This window comes from Erpetoichthys calabaricus, chromosome 14, assembly GCF_900747795.2.
Source record: "Erpetoichthys calabaricus chromosome 14, fErpCal1.3, whole genome shotgun sequence".
NCBI lineage: Eukaryota > Metazoa > Chordata > Cladistia > Polypteriformes > Polypteridae > Erpetoichthys > Erpetoichthys calabaricus.
Genome location: NC_041407.2, coordinates 15,556,745 through 15,570,203, shown reverse-complemented (window position 1 = coordinate 15,570,203; position 13,459 = coordinate 15,556,745). Strand labels below are relative to the sequence as shown.

General features: G+C 38.4%; 1 protein-coding gene across 2 annotated transcripts in view; it reads right to left on the bottom strand.

Annotated features, from left to right (window-relative positions):
• Window positions 1–6,091: 6,091 nt before the first annotated feature.
• The window catches only part of LOC114665478 (parvalbumin-like EF-hand-containing protein), a 39,679-nt gene continuing 32,311 nt past the window's right edge, over window positions 6,092–13,459 (bottom strand). For both annotated transcript variants that reach the window (XM_028820096.2, XM_028820097.2), the window contains 4 exons: window positions 10,805–10,921; window positions 8,085–8,220; window positions 7,756–7,871; window positions 6,092–7,450 (listed from right to left, as the gene is read on the bottom strand). In XM_028820096.2, coding sequence (XP_028675929.1) covers window positions 7,407–7,450; window positions 7,756–7,871; window positions 8,085–8,220; window positions 10,805–10,910 — 402 coding nt within the window. In that variant the 5' untranslated portion in view covers window positions 10,911–10,921 and the 3' untranslated portion in view covers window positions 6,092–7,406. The remainder of the gene's footprint in view (window positions 7,451–7,755; window positions 7,872–8,084; window positions 8,221–10,804; window positions 10,922–13,459) is intronic.

Sequence of the window (13,459 nt, the reverse complement as noted above, 5' to 3'; positions counted from 1 at the left end):
GTAGTCTCACTGGGCCAGATGGGATTCTCGACCGAGAATGCAAATATGGAGACAAATCACTAAAACATTTGTAGTGAATAGCGGTAAAATCTGCCACTAAAAACACTCCCCTCGCAGGGTTTTTTTCTGGGGCTGTAGTGTTTCTTATCTCTATATGTGACACAAGTGTGTAAAAAAAGTATTGAAAGATAGAGAGAGAGAAAAAGAAACCGAACAAAAGACTTGAGACTGATAAAAAGTAGAAAAGTAAATTTGCTATTATCAATTCAGGAGCTCAGTAAAACAAGGTAACTGAAGCTTACTGATCAATTTGTATATTGTAATGAGCAGCACTATATTCTGGCATCTGATGTTTGCATTTCCAGTTAGACAGTAATGTTAACTTACTATAGTTATTTGTTTAGATGTGCAGTCAGAAGGTGGGATGCTCTGCTAGAGCTGTATCCGTGCCCTTGGCCATCACATATAGCTCTTCATTGTCAGCTCTCTTAATGGAAGTTCTTTTCACTTTCTTTTGTTGGGCGTTGATGCTTAGTTTATCCATCCATCCATCCATTTTCCAACCCGCTGAATCCGAACACAGGGTCACGGGGGTCTGCTGGAGCCAATCCCAGCCAACACAGGGCACAAGGCAGGAACCAATCCCGGGCAGGGTGCCAACCCACCGCAGGACACACACAAGCACACCCACACACCAAGCACACACTAGGGCCAATTCAGAATCGCCAATTCACCTAACCAGCATGTCTTTGGAATGTGGGAGGAAACCGGAGCGCCCGGAGGAAACCCACGCAGACACGGGGAGAACATGCAAAATCCACGCAGGGTGGACCCTGGAAGCGAACCCAGGTCCCCAGATCTCCCAACTGCGAGGCAGCAGCGCTACCCACTGCGCCACCGTGCCGCCCTGCTTAGTTTATTTCAATGTATATTTTACATTTTAGATTTTCATGAATGTAGCTGCCAATTCTTTCAGACCCACATCAACTCCAATTCTATTGTTGTAACTGTGAACAACAAGCACTTACAGCACCTGCGACAACATATCATTCACTTTTACCGCTAGTCCAGTGAATTCTTTGAATGCCAGTTTATAAGCTGATATTACAGAAAGGTTTTTTTTCCTTGCAACAGGTTATGTTTATTTTTAACAAAAGCAATGTGTTCTCTGCACACTTTCCCTCTCAAAGATAGGGCTGGACAAATACTTTTAATAAGAGGAGGCTTCTTCAAAATAAAACAAAACAACGAATCACTAGAAAAACAATTCATTTAGGGTTGTGAACTCGGCGTTTCTCTGATTGATTTTGGGTCAGCATTTTGGCTTTGGTGTTTGGCGGTCTGTCTTTCTGTGTATCAGTCCTTGCTACATCTTATAGCTCAGAACATATTTATTTTTTCCTTTATTACTTTCTCCTTATTGTTTATCTTCTCAGGTGTGTTTATTCTTCTAATAATAAAAAAAACATCTTTTTTTTGATGAGCGGAGCAAGTTGAGGTGGTTTGGGTGTGTGTTAAGGATGAACCCCCTCATCCCCAGGTGTAGACCCTGCAACAGACTCACGACACACTGGAGAGATTATATCTCTGGGCCAGCTTGAAAATGACTGGGAATTTCCCAGAAAGAGCTGGAATTGGAATCTGTAGCTGCAGACAGAGAAGTTTGGGCTGACCTGCTGTCACTGCAACGCTCACCAGTGCTTTGAGCAGATGAGATATAATTTTTAATATATGATGTTATGTTTAGGAGTCTTCCTTAGGTTTTGTTTGAAGTAATTACACCTCAAGAGTTGATGTAGATGCTCAAGATCAGTAGATGTTTAACAGTAAAATTTCTGCTCTTTTTAGCGCTTCCATAAATGCATTACAACAGCCAGACAGGATGTTCTTAGCTAACATTTGTGAAATGAGCTTGGCAATGGTCTGCTGGGCCGACTTCCTTCCCTCCTTAATAGACTAGTGGGATTCGTGTTAACAGAACATTTTGTATTCTGCTTTAAAAGTCACTTTATAGTTAGGGAGCAATGTATTGAAAGCACCTAGCTTTTATTTTTGTTATATATTTTTTTAAAAACTTGTTTTCTCCACAGCAGAAGTATAGTGCCTGAAATGTGGCAGTAAAATAAAATGCATTATAGCCTTCTTATGATATTTGCAATTTTGACATTTTTTATAGTACACTTCCTTCCTGTTTGAAGTCTACTTGTATTTTTATCAAGTCCTATTTTATTGTTGGGTTCAGCATTTTTATTTCAAATTAAATGCTTACTGACTGCTGTCAAACAGAGCATAATATATGCTGCAGTTTTTTGTCATGCTGGCTGCTCTTAGTTTGGAAGGTTGGGAAGCATTTGGCAATTTAGTGCTGGCATTAAAAAGTCAAGAAGTCATTAAAATGAAGGAAACTCGTGAATTATGTTTGAAGCTCCTCAATGCTAAATCACACAAAAAGGATTAAAAGTATTTGAGTTAGCTCTTACTCTGGGAATGAGCACTTTTCTAGAAATGTGACTAAATATTAAATACAATACTGTGTTGAAACATGCCTACTTGTAAGCTTTCTGAGATGGCAAAGCCCAGTTGCCAATGGGCTTGGTGGCAATGGACAAAGTCCCACCTAATGGGACAAACTTTACAATGTTTTTATATTCTTCCTCTCTGCCACCCACATATTTCACTTATTACTCCTAATCTTGTACTGTACATGCAAGGACAACTGTCACTATCATGTGTTTACACTACTAATTTGTGGTCTCCACCGGCCTTCAGGTCAGTGGGTGTGAAATGCATTTTTAAAACTTGAAGTGCTCCAGAATAAGAACATAAACTAATCTGGATAGGTAAACGACAATAAAAATAAATGGAAAAACATTTTTTAAATTTCTAATTGCATACATAGAATGTTGCACTGTACATGATTTTTGCATTTTAGCTTCTAAGCAGCAGTCATCTCATGTAGTTTAAACTTAAAAATACTGTAAAAGTGTGTTATTGATATTTTAGTAGTTGTAATTAGTTGTTTAATCATTGCTTCTTATAGATAGGGTGGCTGGAAAAATTATTTTAAATTTTATTGAATCCACAGAATGATCTAATCAGTAACTATGACCAATCTCTCCATAAAGTTTGTGGTGACTTTGTTACAAATGCAAAGGGATGTTCACTATTGTGTGGTATGAATACAGTGACCTAGAGGTTTCAGTAATGTATGGACCTTTATTAAAATTAGGCAATGTATGCAAATTCTACTTTGAGAAACATCACTTTATATATAAAGATGAAAACATGTTGTAAAACATTTGTTGTGCTAAATTTTTACATCAATTACTTTTACTGCACACATTCATAGGTGAATCAGACACAGACCCCAGTCTAACTGACTTGCATCTTTCTAATCTTCTCCTTGGTCTCACATTTTATTTCTAAGTTTCCGCATATCTAAGATGGTCTGCAATTAATTCTAGAAGACTAGCAGGAAATCAAGTAAATGTTTTGTCTTTTTTTTTAATAAGAACAACTACATTTTATATGATTAAATTTATAACAATATTGGACCTTCTGTTCACTCTTTACAGTTAATGGACAAACACTAAATTTGTAAATCACTTTAATTTTATCAAGATTATTCAGTTACAACTTTTTTTTGAAAAATAAACTTGTTAAATATTGAAGAATCCAAGTTCTACAAACAGGGGTGGTTAAACCACAAATAAGCAATTCCTAGAGTGATCAACAGCTCAGCACCTATAGATGGAGGTCCACTCTGGTCTGCCAGTGTGCAGCCTTTGGTGAAGTCAGCTCCGTGTGGCATCAAATCTCAATGCAGGCTCTTTTCATTTGTAGCATCTACCTGATGGAACGAGCTGCCCAGACTCAGGGCCGGATTTATATGAAAAGAGGCCCTAGGCTATTCCACTTATGAGGCCCTTTCACCTTCCATTTTTAAGTTTGTAAATTACATGAGAGATAATAAAATTTTGCTAACAATTTGAATGTAGGCCCCTCTTGATCTTGAGGCCCTAGGCTGAAGCCTAGTTAGCCTATAGGAAAATCCGGCCCTGCCCAGACTCCATTTGAGACTCTGACTTCCTCAGTTTGTTCAAGAAGTGTTTAAACACTCTTGTTTGGTGAAGTAGATGTTAGCCGTTAGTTTTTTTATTAACTAGGAATCATAACTTGTTTTGTTTTTTCTGAGCTCTTAATTGTGGCGATTGTGTACCCTTGGCCTGTAACACTTGTTCGCTAGCAGTCCCCAGACTGATGTGCACTCCACTACGTTGACCTCTTTTGCAAGTCATTTTGCATAAAAGCATCTGCTAATCCAATAAATGGAAATGTCTTGACAATCTGAGGTGAGATCAGAACTAATAGTGTTGTTAATGACTCATAAAATGTCTCTGACTGTGCTGCTAGAAGCAAAATCTGCATGAGAGGGTCACTGTTACTATTGTGTAATAGATTTGTCAATATTAATTAACACTAAACTGTCATTTAGCAGTTCATGGTATAATTCTAAGACTTTTTTTTTACAATATAACTTATGTATTTAATAAGAAAATGAGCCAAAGCAATTAATTTAGGGAAAAGGTTTATTGTCTAAATTAAAAGCAGATTAAGACAATATCATCTTCAAAAGAAAGCACTTCTGGGTATTCTAAACCTTCCATTGCCCAGTGCTGCAGTTGCTCACTCCGGTCACTGCAGCCCACTGTATCAGTCGGTTCTCATTACAACTGAGATATGCGAGAAGAATGGATGGCAATGTCACAATGCAGCATGTGGTTCTGCTCACACACACACACACACACACACACGAGTGTAAATCTCAGTGCATAACCTGCACATCACTTCAAGTGACAGTGGGGCTGAATTTAAACAGAAGGCCTAAGGGTTCAACTCATACACAGAAATGAGGCCACTTCTGTCTTGAAGCAAATGATGAGGGACATTTAATCAAGGTTACCTGCTGCAGCTCTACGAGGAAAAGGAAAAATCCCCTCCACGTCTCATTTATATAATAACTTACTAAACGTATTTCATGCTTACCATAACTGAAATGTCATATTTCCCAAAGAGCACAACTGTAGTCAATATTTACATCATTAGTATTGTTTTATTCATCATTTTCCATATCATTCAATGACTGAAAACTGAGTGGGTATGAAATGCAGCAGGCAGTGGTTTACAAAGACTAGGACTAAGAAACACCAGCCTAGATCAGGGGTAGGCAACGTCGGTCCTGGTGAGCCGCAGTGGCTACAGGTTTTCATTCCAACCCAATTGCTTAATTAGAAACCAATCATTGCCAATCTCAGACCTTATTTAATTTTATGGCTTGTTAGTCTGTGCAATGTAAGGCTTTTATATCGGAGATTTTTTTCCTTTCCAAGGATATCATCCAAATGATTTGAAGCCTAAAACAGATCATTTTCAGTCTGTCACATTTTTCTATTAAGTGTTTTATTAAATCAAACCGTGCATGATGAACACACACAGATGTAATTGGAAAAAAGCTAGCTGGAGAACTGCTGGCTGCTTTGTCTTTTACATCTTATTGCTAATAAGGAGCAATTAAAACACTGAATGCAGCAGTTTAAGATTGAAATAAGCAATTAAGGTTGGAGAACCTTAACAAGCGAGACCACTAAAATGAAGCATCAAAATGTCACTTAAGCAATATGTGCTTCATCAGCAATAATTGAGTTCTCGTTAAGGAACTGGGTTGGAACAAAAACCTGCACATACTGCGGCTCTCCAGGACCGACGTTGCCTACCCCTGGCCTAGATGTCTATGAAGGCCTCAAAAGCCCAAATGAGACACATGCACCAAATGGCTAGAGTAAGAAGCTGTCAGACACCAACACCCCTGCTTTCCTTATAGTAAATTGTCTTGATTGCACAAAATTTAACTCATAATGAAAAAAAATCTTCTCTTTGCCTATGTGCATAGCAAAATATAGTTCTTAAAGTGAAAGGACAAAAAAAAAAAAGCTACAATTTCAGGCTGTCAATGATTGGAATTAGTGGGGGACTCAGAAGGCGCCTGCTGGCTTAGTATCATTCTGTCCATTTCTGTTTGTTTTTTAAAAAAAAAAAAAAAAAGTCTATCAAATAGGAATGTAAAACGTCTTGCATTTTAAAAATGGGGGTTTAAGAGGCGCCTGCATATTATCAGCAAAGCAAATATGGCTAAAATTATTTCAGTGATTCTCTGTGCTTTCTCATCATATCCAGGCTCAAAAGCTGTAGAGATCCAAGACTGACTCGAAGCAGGAGTTACTGTCTTAGAAAGGTAAAGCACACACACAAAAAGGACTCTGTTATGTTATGTCAAAGATGCTATACAAGTACAGTACAGGGTTTCTTGGAATTGTTTATATGTATTGTTACAACTAGAGTGGTGGCGGGTTAGGACTCTTGCACAGGGAACTAAGCCTGGTAGTTTACAGTCCAGTTCCTGAACCATCAGAGTCTACAAAGCCTGCCTGCAGTAAAGAGAAAAAAAAATCCTGCATTTCATGGAAAGCCAAACTCCTAGGATTCCTCTTTCCCCAACAAAACAGGGGACCTTCTCTGAACAGTCTTACTTACAATTCATAAACATATCATTTATGAGAACTCTACTTTAGTGAAATTTGCATATGTTAAGTCATTAATTTGTCAATGCCAATTTTTTTTTTACAAATCTCGATAACTTTTTGGCAAGCCTTAAACAATACAGTGTTTTAAATCTGTAGCTGTCTATGTTGTGGTGTAAAAGAAAGTGTACGTCTAAAATATTAATGATTTATATTAAGATATCCTTAATCTTCTTTGAGCATATAAATCTAGATTACTGTATGAAGACAGATTCCCCTCTCCATTGGGGGTAACCTTGTTCTGTATACTTGTTAGTGTAGCTCACACCACAGGAATTAGTAGTACCTGGGTGGCATTCTGCCAATTGTAGACCAGTGAAAGGTTCACAGGTTCATCTTCAGGAAACAACAGAATGGGGAAATGGACAAAGGAGAAGGCTTTGATAACATTCTGAAATATGAATATAAGCACCCAAAAAGAGAAGTGAGAAATAAGAGAATCTTGACTTTGTTTTGAAGTAATCTGCATAGAATGGAATTGATGATTTTACAATGGGCATATTAAAAAATTCCAAGGAAGAACATATTTCCCCAAATCATTTCATAGACAGATGCACATATTTGCTTTGGCTAATCCCTGCTTCCTTTTTCAGTCCATTAATTGCTACACATGCTTCTATAGCAAGCCAGTCCCTGACCCCCAGCATCTGAGCAATTTAAGACAAAATAAGGCAATCTGGGGAGGTGCAGGGTTGTGCTTTCTTGGGAAAGGGAAAGGGCTGGCAACACCCAGGACAGTTTTAAGACTTTCTTCCAACCCAATTGTCCTTACTTCTTGACAATCCTCTCCTTCTTCACCAGGTCAGAGAACTCTAGAAAAAGAGGAAGGGAGAATAAGATAACATCCTAGCATAATTACAAAGCACGTAGAACGCCTTCATTTTGACCACTAGAGCTCGTGTTTAGCTGTTGACCTCTGACAGAAAGAAACATTTGCTACACTCTCAATGTGACCCTCCAGTCAGTCAATTACATAATGATTAGCAATGTGTCTTGCAAAATAAAGACTTGCTGTATTTCATCTTTAATAAACTTAGAACTTCAACCAGTTTTGCAAATTCAATTCTTTTTACAAAAGTGATAGTAAGATAGTAAATCTCATTAACTTTCCAGTTACCTCTAAAATCAATCCTTCCATCACCATCTACGTCTGCAGCTTGTAGCACAGCCTCTGCTTCCTCGTCTGACAGGGGCACAACAGGGATGGAGCTGGGTACCGTTGACAGGATATATCTACAAGAGAGCAGAAAGATTGTAGGGTCTACGTCAGCTGCAGGGAGAGCTTCCAAACGCAACAAGCAGAGGATGTTATGTTCTCTCTCCAATATGACGGATCATGGTGAATATTATTACTCGATATTTACTTTTTCCCCCCAGTGCCTATTTGATTCCAATTTCATTTTGTGTTCACTGAACACTGCATTGAAAAATGAAATGTGGTCTCACTTGATCTCATTCCACTCAATGTAACCGCTTTTGTCCTTGTCTAACATTTGGAAGGCTTTTTTAATCGACTCCTCCTTGTCTTCTGAAGTCTTGAACTGCTGCATGTAGTCAAAAAACTTACTGTAGTTAAATGTTCCTGTAGGAGAAAAAACAAAAAGTTAGTAAAAATAAAAACAATACACTTTTTGCATACAATCACCAGTACAGGGAATTTTCTAGTAGCATCTTTTCACAATCTGCATGTTACGCTCCAGCTGGGAACTGGACGATCTCTGGGACATGTCCAGTGAGTATCTGTTATAAAGCAGATGAAATACATATTGTTCGGGATCTGTGTACCTTTACATGGCTTAGATGCACAGAGAGATCCTTCCATCTTTTTTTTGCTGCCACATTAGAACTCTCCTGATAAATCATGGTGCTCCCACTTCCATCCATCCATCCTCTTCTGTCTTTCTTTCCAGTGTTGCCTCCCTTCTTATTTTACATCAACTATGCCCATTCTTTATTTGCATCTCCCTTTCTGTCTCATGATGGCTGATGCGGAATCATGATTACATTCACAATCAATTTTTCCCTTTAATTTGGCTTCATATCAGTACTGAACAAACTAATCCCAAATCTTTTCCTTCCTCCAATCTCAACTCTCCCTTCATTGTCTAAAACATTTTTCTTATTAACATTTCAGTATCTAGCTAATAGCTCTCTGTTTGAATCGTCGCATATTTGGTTAAGGCTATTGTTCTCACATTTGCACAGAGACATTGTAGACCCTATTTTAAACAGCAAGAGCAGGCATTGCAGTTTTTAAGATTTAAAAACAGTTTCCTGTGCAAGATTAATATGTACCTGTGATTGTAAAAAAAAAACAAAAACAAAAAAAAAAAAAGATGGCACAGACTTGAAAAATACCAAACAAAGCCACAGTGCCCTCTGTTGGTCTATTAGTCTACTGCATCCTTGAACTGTCATAAATAGCTTCTGGGCATTTTGTTATCTTAAAAGCGAAAGCCCAATCCAGCAGTCCAACTCAAACTGTATGCCGTCTCTCAGCCACCTTGGAAAATTGTACGAACCTCCTGTCACCTCCCAAAGACCTTCCCTGTTCAGCTTTTGTCCTTGTAAGCCGGACTTCTGTCACACTGAACCCACTTAATGGGAGATTTCCCCACAGTGATGCACTCTGAGAATTAGTATGGTTTCCTTTGACTTTCTGTGAACTCTTAAAGATCCCCTCCATTGAAATGTGCCACCTTGTTCCTCTTTCTATACCTAGTAACCCAAATGAGTTGATCTGCCATAAAGGGCACCTTTGACTTCAATGTTCCTCCTGCAGTCCTCACTTCATTTTATCATTTAAGCCACACTACTAACATTCAACCCTACCTCTCTAGATTGGATGCTACAATGCTGTGCTTTCTTATCAGTTGGATTAGTGCAGTTCTATTATTAACAGCCTCCATGCATAAACTGTCAAGAGGTTATATAAAGTTCAGAAAACTTTGTTCCTGAACAAAATGGTGTGATATTAACTCTCAGCTTATCTGCACTGGCTTCCTGTCAGATATACCAGCAAACCTCCACTCCTTTCTTATAAAGATTTTGCTCAAACATTCCAGAATACTTGTCCATATAGCTTACGCTATATAACAGCTGATCTTCTAAACTCAGTCTCTATACTCGGTCTAAAGTGCATCATTCAACTCTCATAAACAAAAAATCTTTCAACTTAGCAGATTATATACTCTGGAACTTCCTTCCTAGACCGGTCCTTGACACCCACTCTGCATTGATGTATATAAATAAATTCACACTGAATAATCGTTTATTTCCTTTGGGCTTATATTTACGTGTTTCTGTAGACTCATGAAGACAGCACTGTCACGACATACTTGGTCTGTTAGCTTTGAACACCCTCTGCAGAATGTATCAATTTATCATATTCTGTTACTTTGTGGGCAGCACGGTGGCGCAGTGGGTAGTGCTGCTGCCTCACAGGAGACCTGGGTTCACTTCCCGGGTCCTCCCGGCGTGGAGTTTGCATGTTCTCCCCGCGTCTGCGTGGGTTTCCTTCCACAGTCCAAAGACATGCAGGTTCGGTGCATTGGCGATCCGAAACTGTCCCTAGTGTGTGTGTGTGCCCTGCGGTGGGCTGGCGCCCTGCCCAGAGATTTGTTCCTGCCTTGTGTCTTGTGCTGACTGGGATTGGCTCCTGCAGACCCCCTTGATCCTGTGTTAGGATATAGCAGGTTGGGGAATGACTGACTGTTACTTTGTCTATCAAAATTGTGATGGCCCCTTTCTTTTTAATTTTACGCTGCGGCTCTGTTTAATTTGTACAGCTCTATTTGATAACAACTGTTTAAAAATGTGTACAGTGGAGTTTCACGGTTATGTCTGTCAGTGCCAAATCTTATATAAACAGTACTTTGTGCTTTACCATACAGCTCAGTATGTATTTTGGATAGTCGACTGTTCAGTAAAGTGCCTTGTGAAGTAGCAGGGTGGATTACCCTGCATATAATAATGACAGATTTATTGGTAAAGCTCATATAATCACCCTAGGTATTGGCGCTATAAAAGTCAGTCCTAATATGCTTGGCTTCCTTTAGCTTGAATTCTTTTCTTTCTGCAAACATCTCAGTTTACTCATTAATCAAAAGTATGTAACATCTTAATTTATGTTCTTAGTAGTTCAGGTATATTGGCATTGGCTTTACCTTGTCGTCGCATTTCCCTGGGCAGACGTTCAAGATCTTGGTCTGAAAGGGATGCTCCCATGGCCAGTGCCATCTTCTTTACCTGGAGACTAAAATCATCTGCCATGGCTTCTCAGTCTGTGGGTATACAAGAGAAATTTATAAGCAAAATCAGACAGAACACCCTACTCCCTGGTGTTTTTAACGGACAATAATCTCCTTATTTTTTTGTATCTGGTATGCTGTATAAATCCCTGAGGAGAAATTGTCTTTTCAGATGACCTTTTATTCTCTTACAATATATACGTTTTGACAGATGTATTGTAACTAACTCAACATCCTCAGGTCTTCCTAATATAATTAAGGGTCACAAGGAGCCATATTCATGTAGCATCAGGCACTTGGTAGGAACCAACTCTGGACTTGGCACCAGTTTGTCACAGGGCTGACTTATGTACACACTCGGTTTCAAAGGGCCAATATGGAGCAGCATGTGTTGCACTTTGTTGCAATGCTTTTTTTGCCTGAACATACTGCCAAGTGAGTCCAGTGTTTGGGGTTTTTCTAACAGAGCTCAGTTTTAAATTCTGTTTTTGTATAATGATTTTCATGGAGTGCAGGCTTAGAGCACTGTAAGAAGTTCACTGACAAAATACAATTACAAAGTTTACAAATTTTGATAATCTTACTGATTTAGATGTGTTTTTGAGCGGTCATGCCTGTCTTTCCCTACTATCTTAACTCCATGGATGTCTCTGCACACAAATGACCTTCTGATATCATATTCTGTAAGGATCAAGCCTAAAACAGATGAAAAGATTCTTTTACTAACCTTTATGTTAAAGAAAAAAAAAAAAAGTATTTTAATGGTTAAATACATTGTGCTTCAGATATAATGGGCCCTAATAATACAACTATTTTTGCACAGTAGCTCATCATTTCTGTGGCACTTGTCACCATCATTTGCACAGAGGACAAAAATGTCCAGTACACAGTAACTACATGTAGGACATTCAAGCCTATATTTATATTTTAAGCACATTTTTCAGTGTATGCATGTAAATAGCCTGTGCAATATGCTTTAAAAAAAGTTCTATATTATACAGTATATACACACACAGAGCCCTCAAACAGAATTGACATTTAGTTCCACTTAAAAGTTGTTCACCAATTCTTAAGCTTTCAAAAATATTCTCCAGTAAACATGGGGGCTCTTAATCATATATTTACAGTTCTGTGTGCAAAAAAAGCAATTTCTAACCTTTGAGTAGAGGAGTATCTTAACCAGATATACTGTAACTATGCCACTGCGTTTGTATTGAAAAATAGAGTATATTTTAAATACATTTTTGGTAATTTTCAGTACTTGTGTTAAAATTCTACTTAAGCTCTGGTTGCTACAACTGAAAACAATGTTAGGTGTTTCATTATAATCTTTATCTTTTTGTAGCATAATAAATCGTTTTTCTAATTCCATTATATTCTTCTTCACACAGGGTGTCAAAAACGCACATTTCATTCAAGATGTGCCTTGACAAGTACATTATCTGATACAACAATCAGAACCCGTGTGCACTTCCACTCCACACCAAGCTGTGTAAGCCTGGCACTCTGCACACCCCATTCACAGAATGGTATTTCACTAGAATCAGAATGCCTTTAAAGCTGCATAACATTTCAATAAAACTGGATATTATAATTGTTCCACCCATTTTGAAAATAGCATGAACTTGCACAAGTCATCCTTGAGAATGAGAATTAGGGAAGAAAAAAAAAAGATTGGCGCTGTGTAGGTAAGTAGATAAGTGAATGGATCTGCGACAGACAGACAGGCATCCCAGCAAGGGGCGTCTCCTGCCTTGTGCTTGATGCTCCTGGGATGAGAGGCCCTGGCTGCTTGCAATTGTGAATTGGACTGAGTGGGTTTGAAAATGTCACATGACATCAGATGAAGATTTGAGGTGAAACAAACAAAAAAAAAAAACACAAACTGTCACAGGAACTGTACTAGAAGGGGACAGAATCTGGAAGAAAATGTTCCTCTTGGGGCACTGAATTAAAAATACTTAGTAAAGAAGTAATACGCCAAGAACTGGTAAATAATGTTGCACCAAATTGCACACGCTTCTCTCACACACCAAATAAATATACCTTCTAATTGCCAGTACCATTTTGGTCAAAGTTTCATTGCAAGGAGTTGTTATGCTGTTCTTGTTTCTAAAAATGCTTCTGTTTAGAAATGTTTTAGAAGGGATCTCCACATCTATAAAAGGCTATCAAGTTTATATTAAAAGAAAAAAAAACAAACTGTACCAGCAATACAGACATTATTCAACAATCATTTACAAACGAATAACTCCAGGCGCTTACATGGCCAGCATTAATATTTAACAGTTACAAGTGAAATCAGGCAGACAGGAAGGTGCCCCGTTGAGACTTTGAAGAGGGAAACCGTATCCTTTGTTGATGGCAAACAGCCGTATTTGCAAGTCCCATCCCTTTGGGATCCATGACTAAGCAATGACTTACAAGCTATGAGAAACTACTAGCCCTGCTGCCACTTCGCTGTTTCCTGCACTGCAACAATTAGTTTGATATATTAAGATTTTCTTGTTTGAGAAGTATGGGTTCCCTATAGATTTCTGAAGTGCTAAAGTGAATCTGCTGTAGGTGATA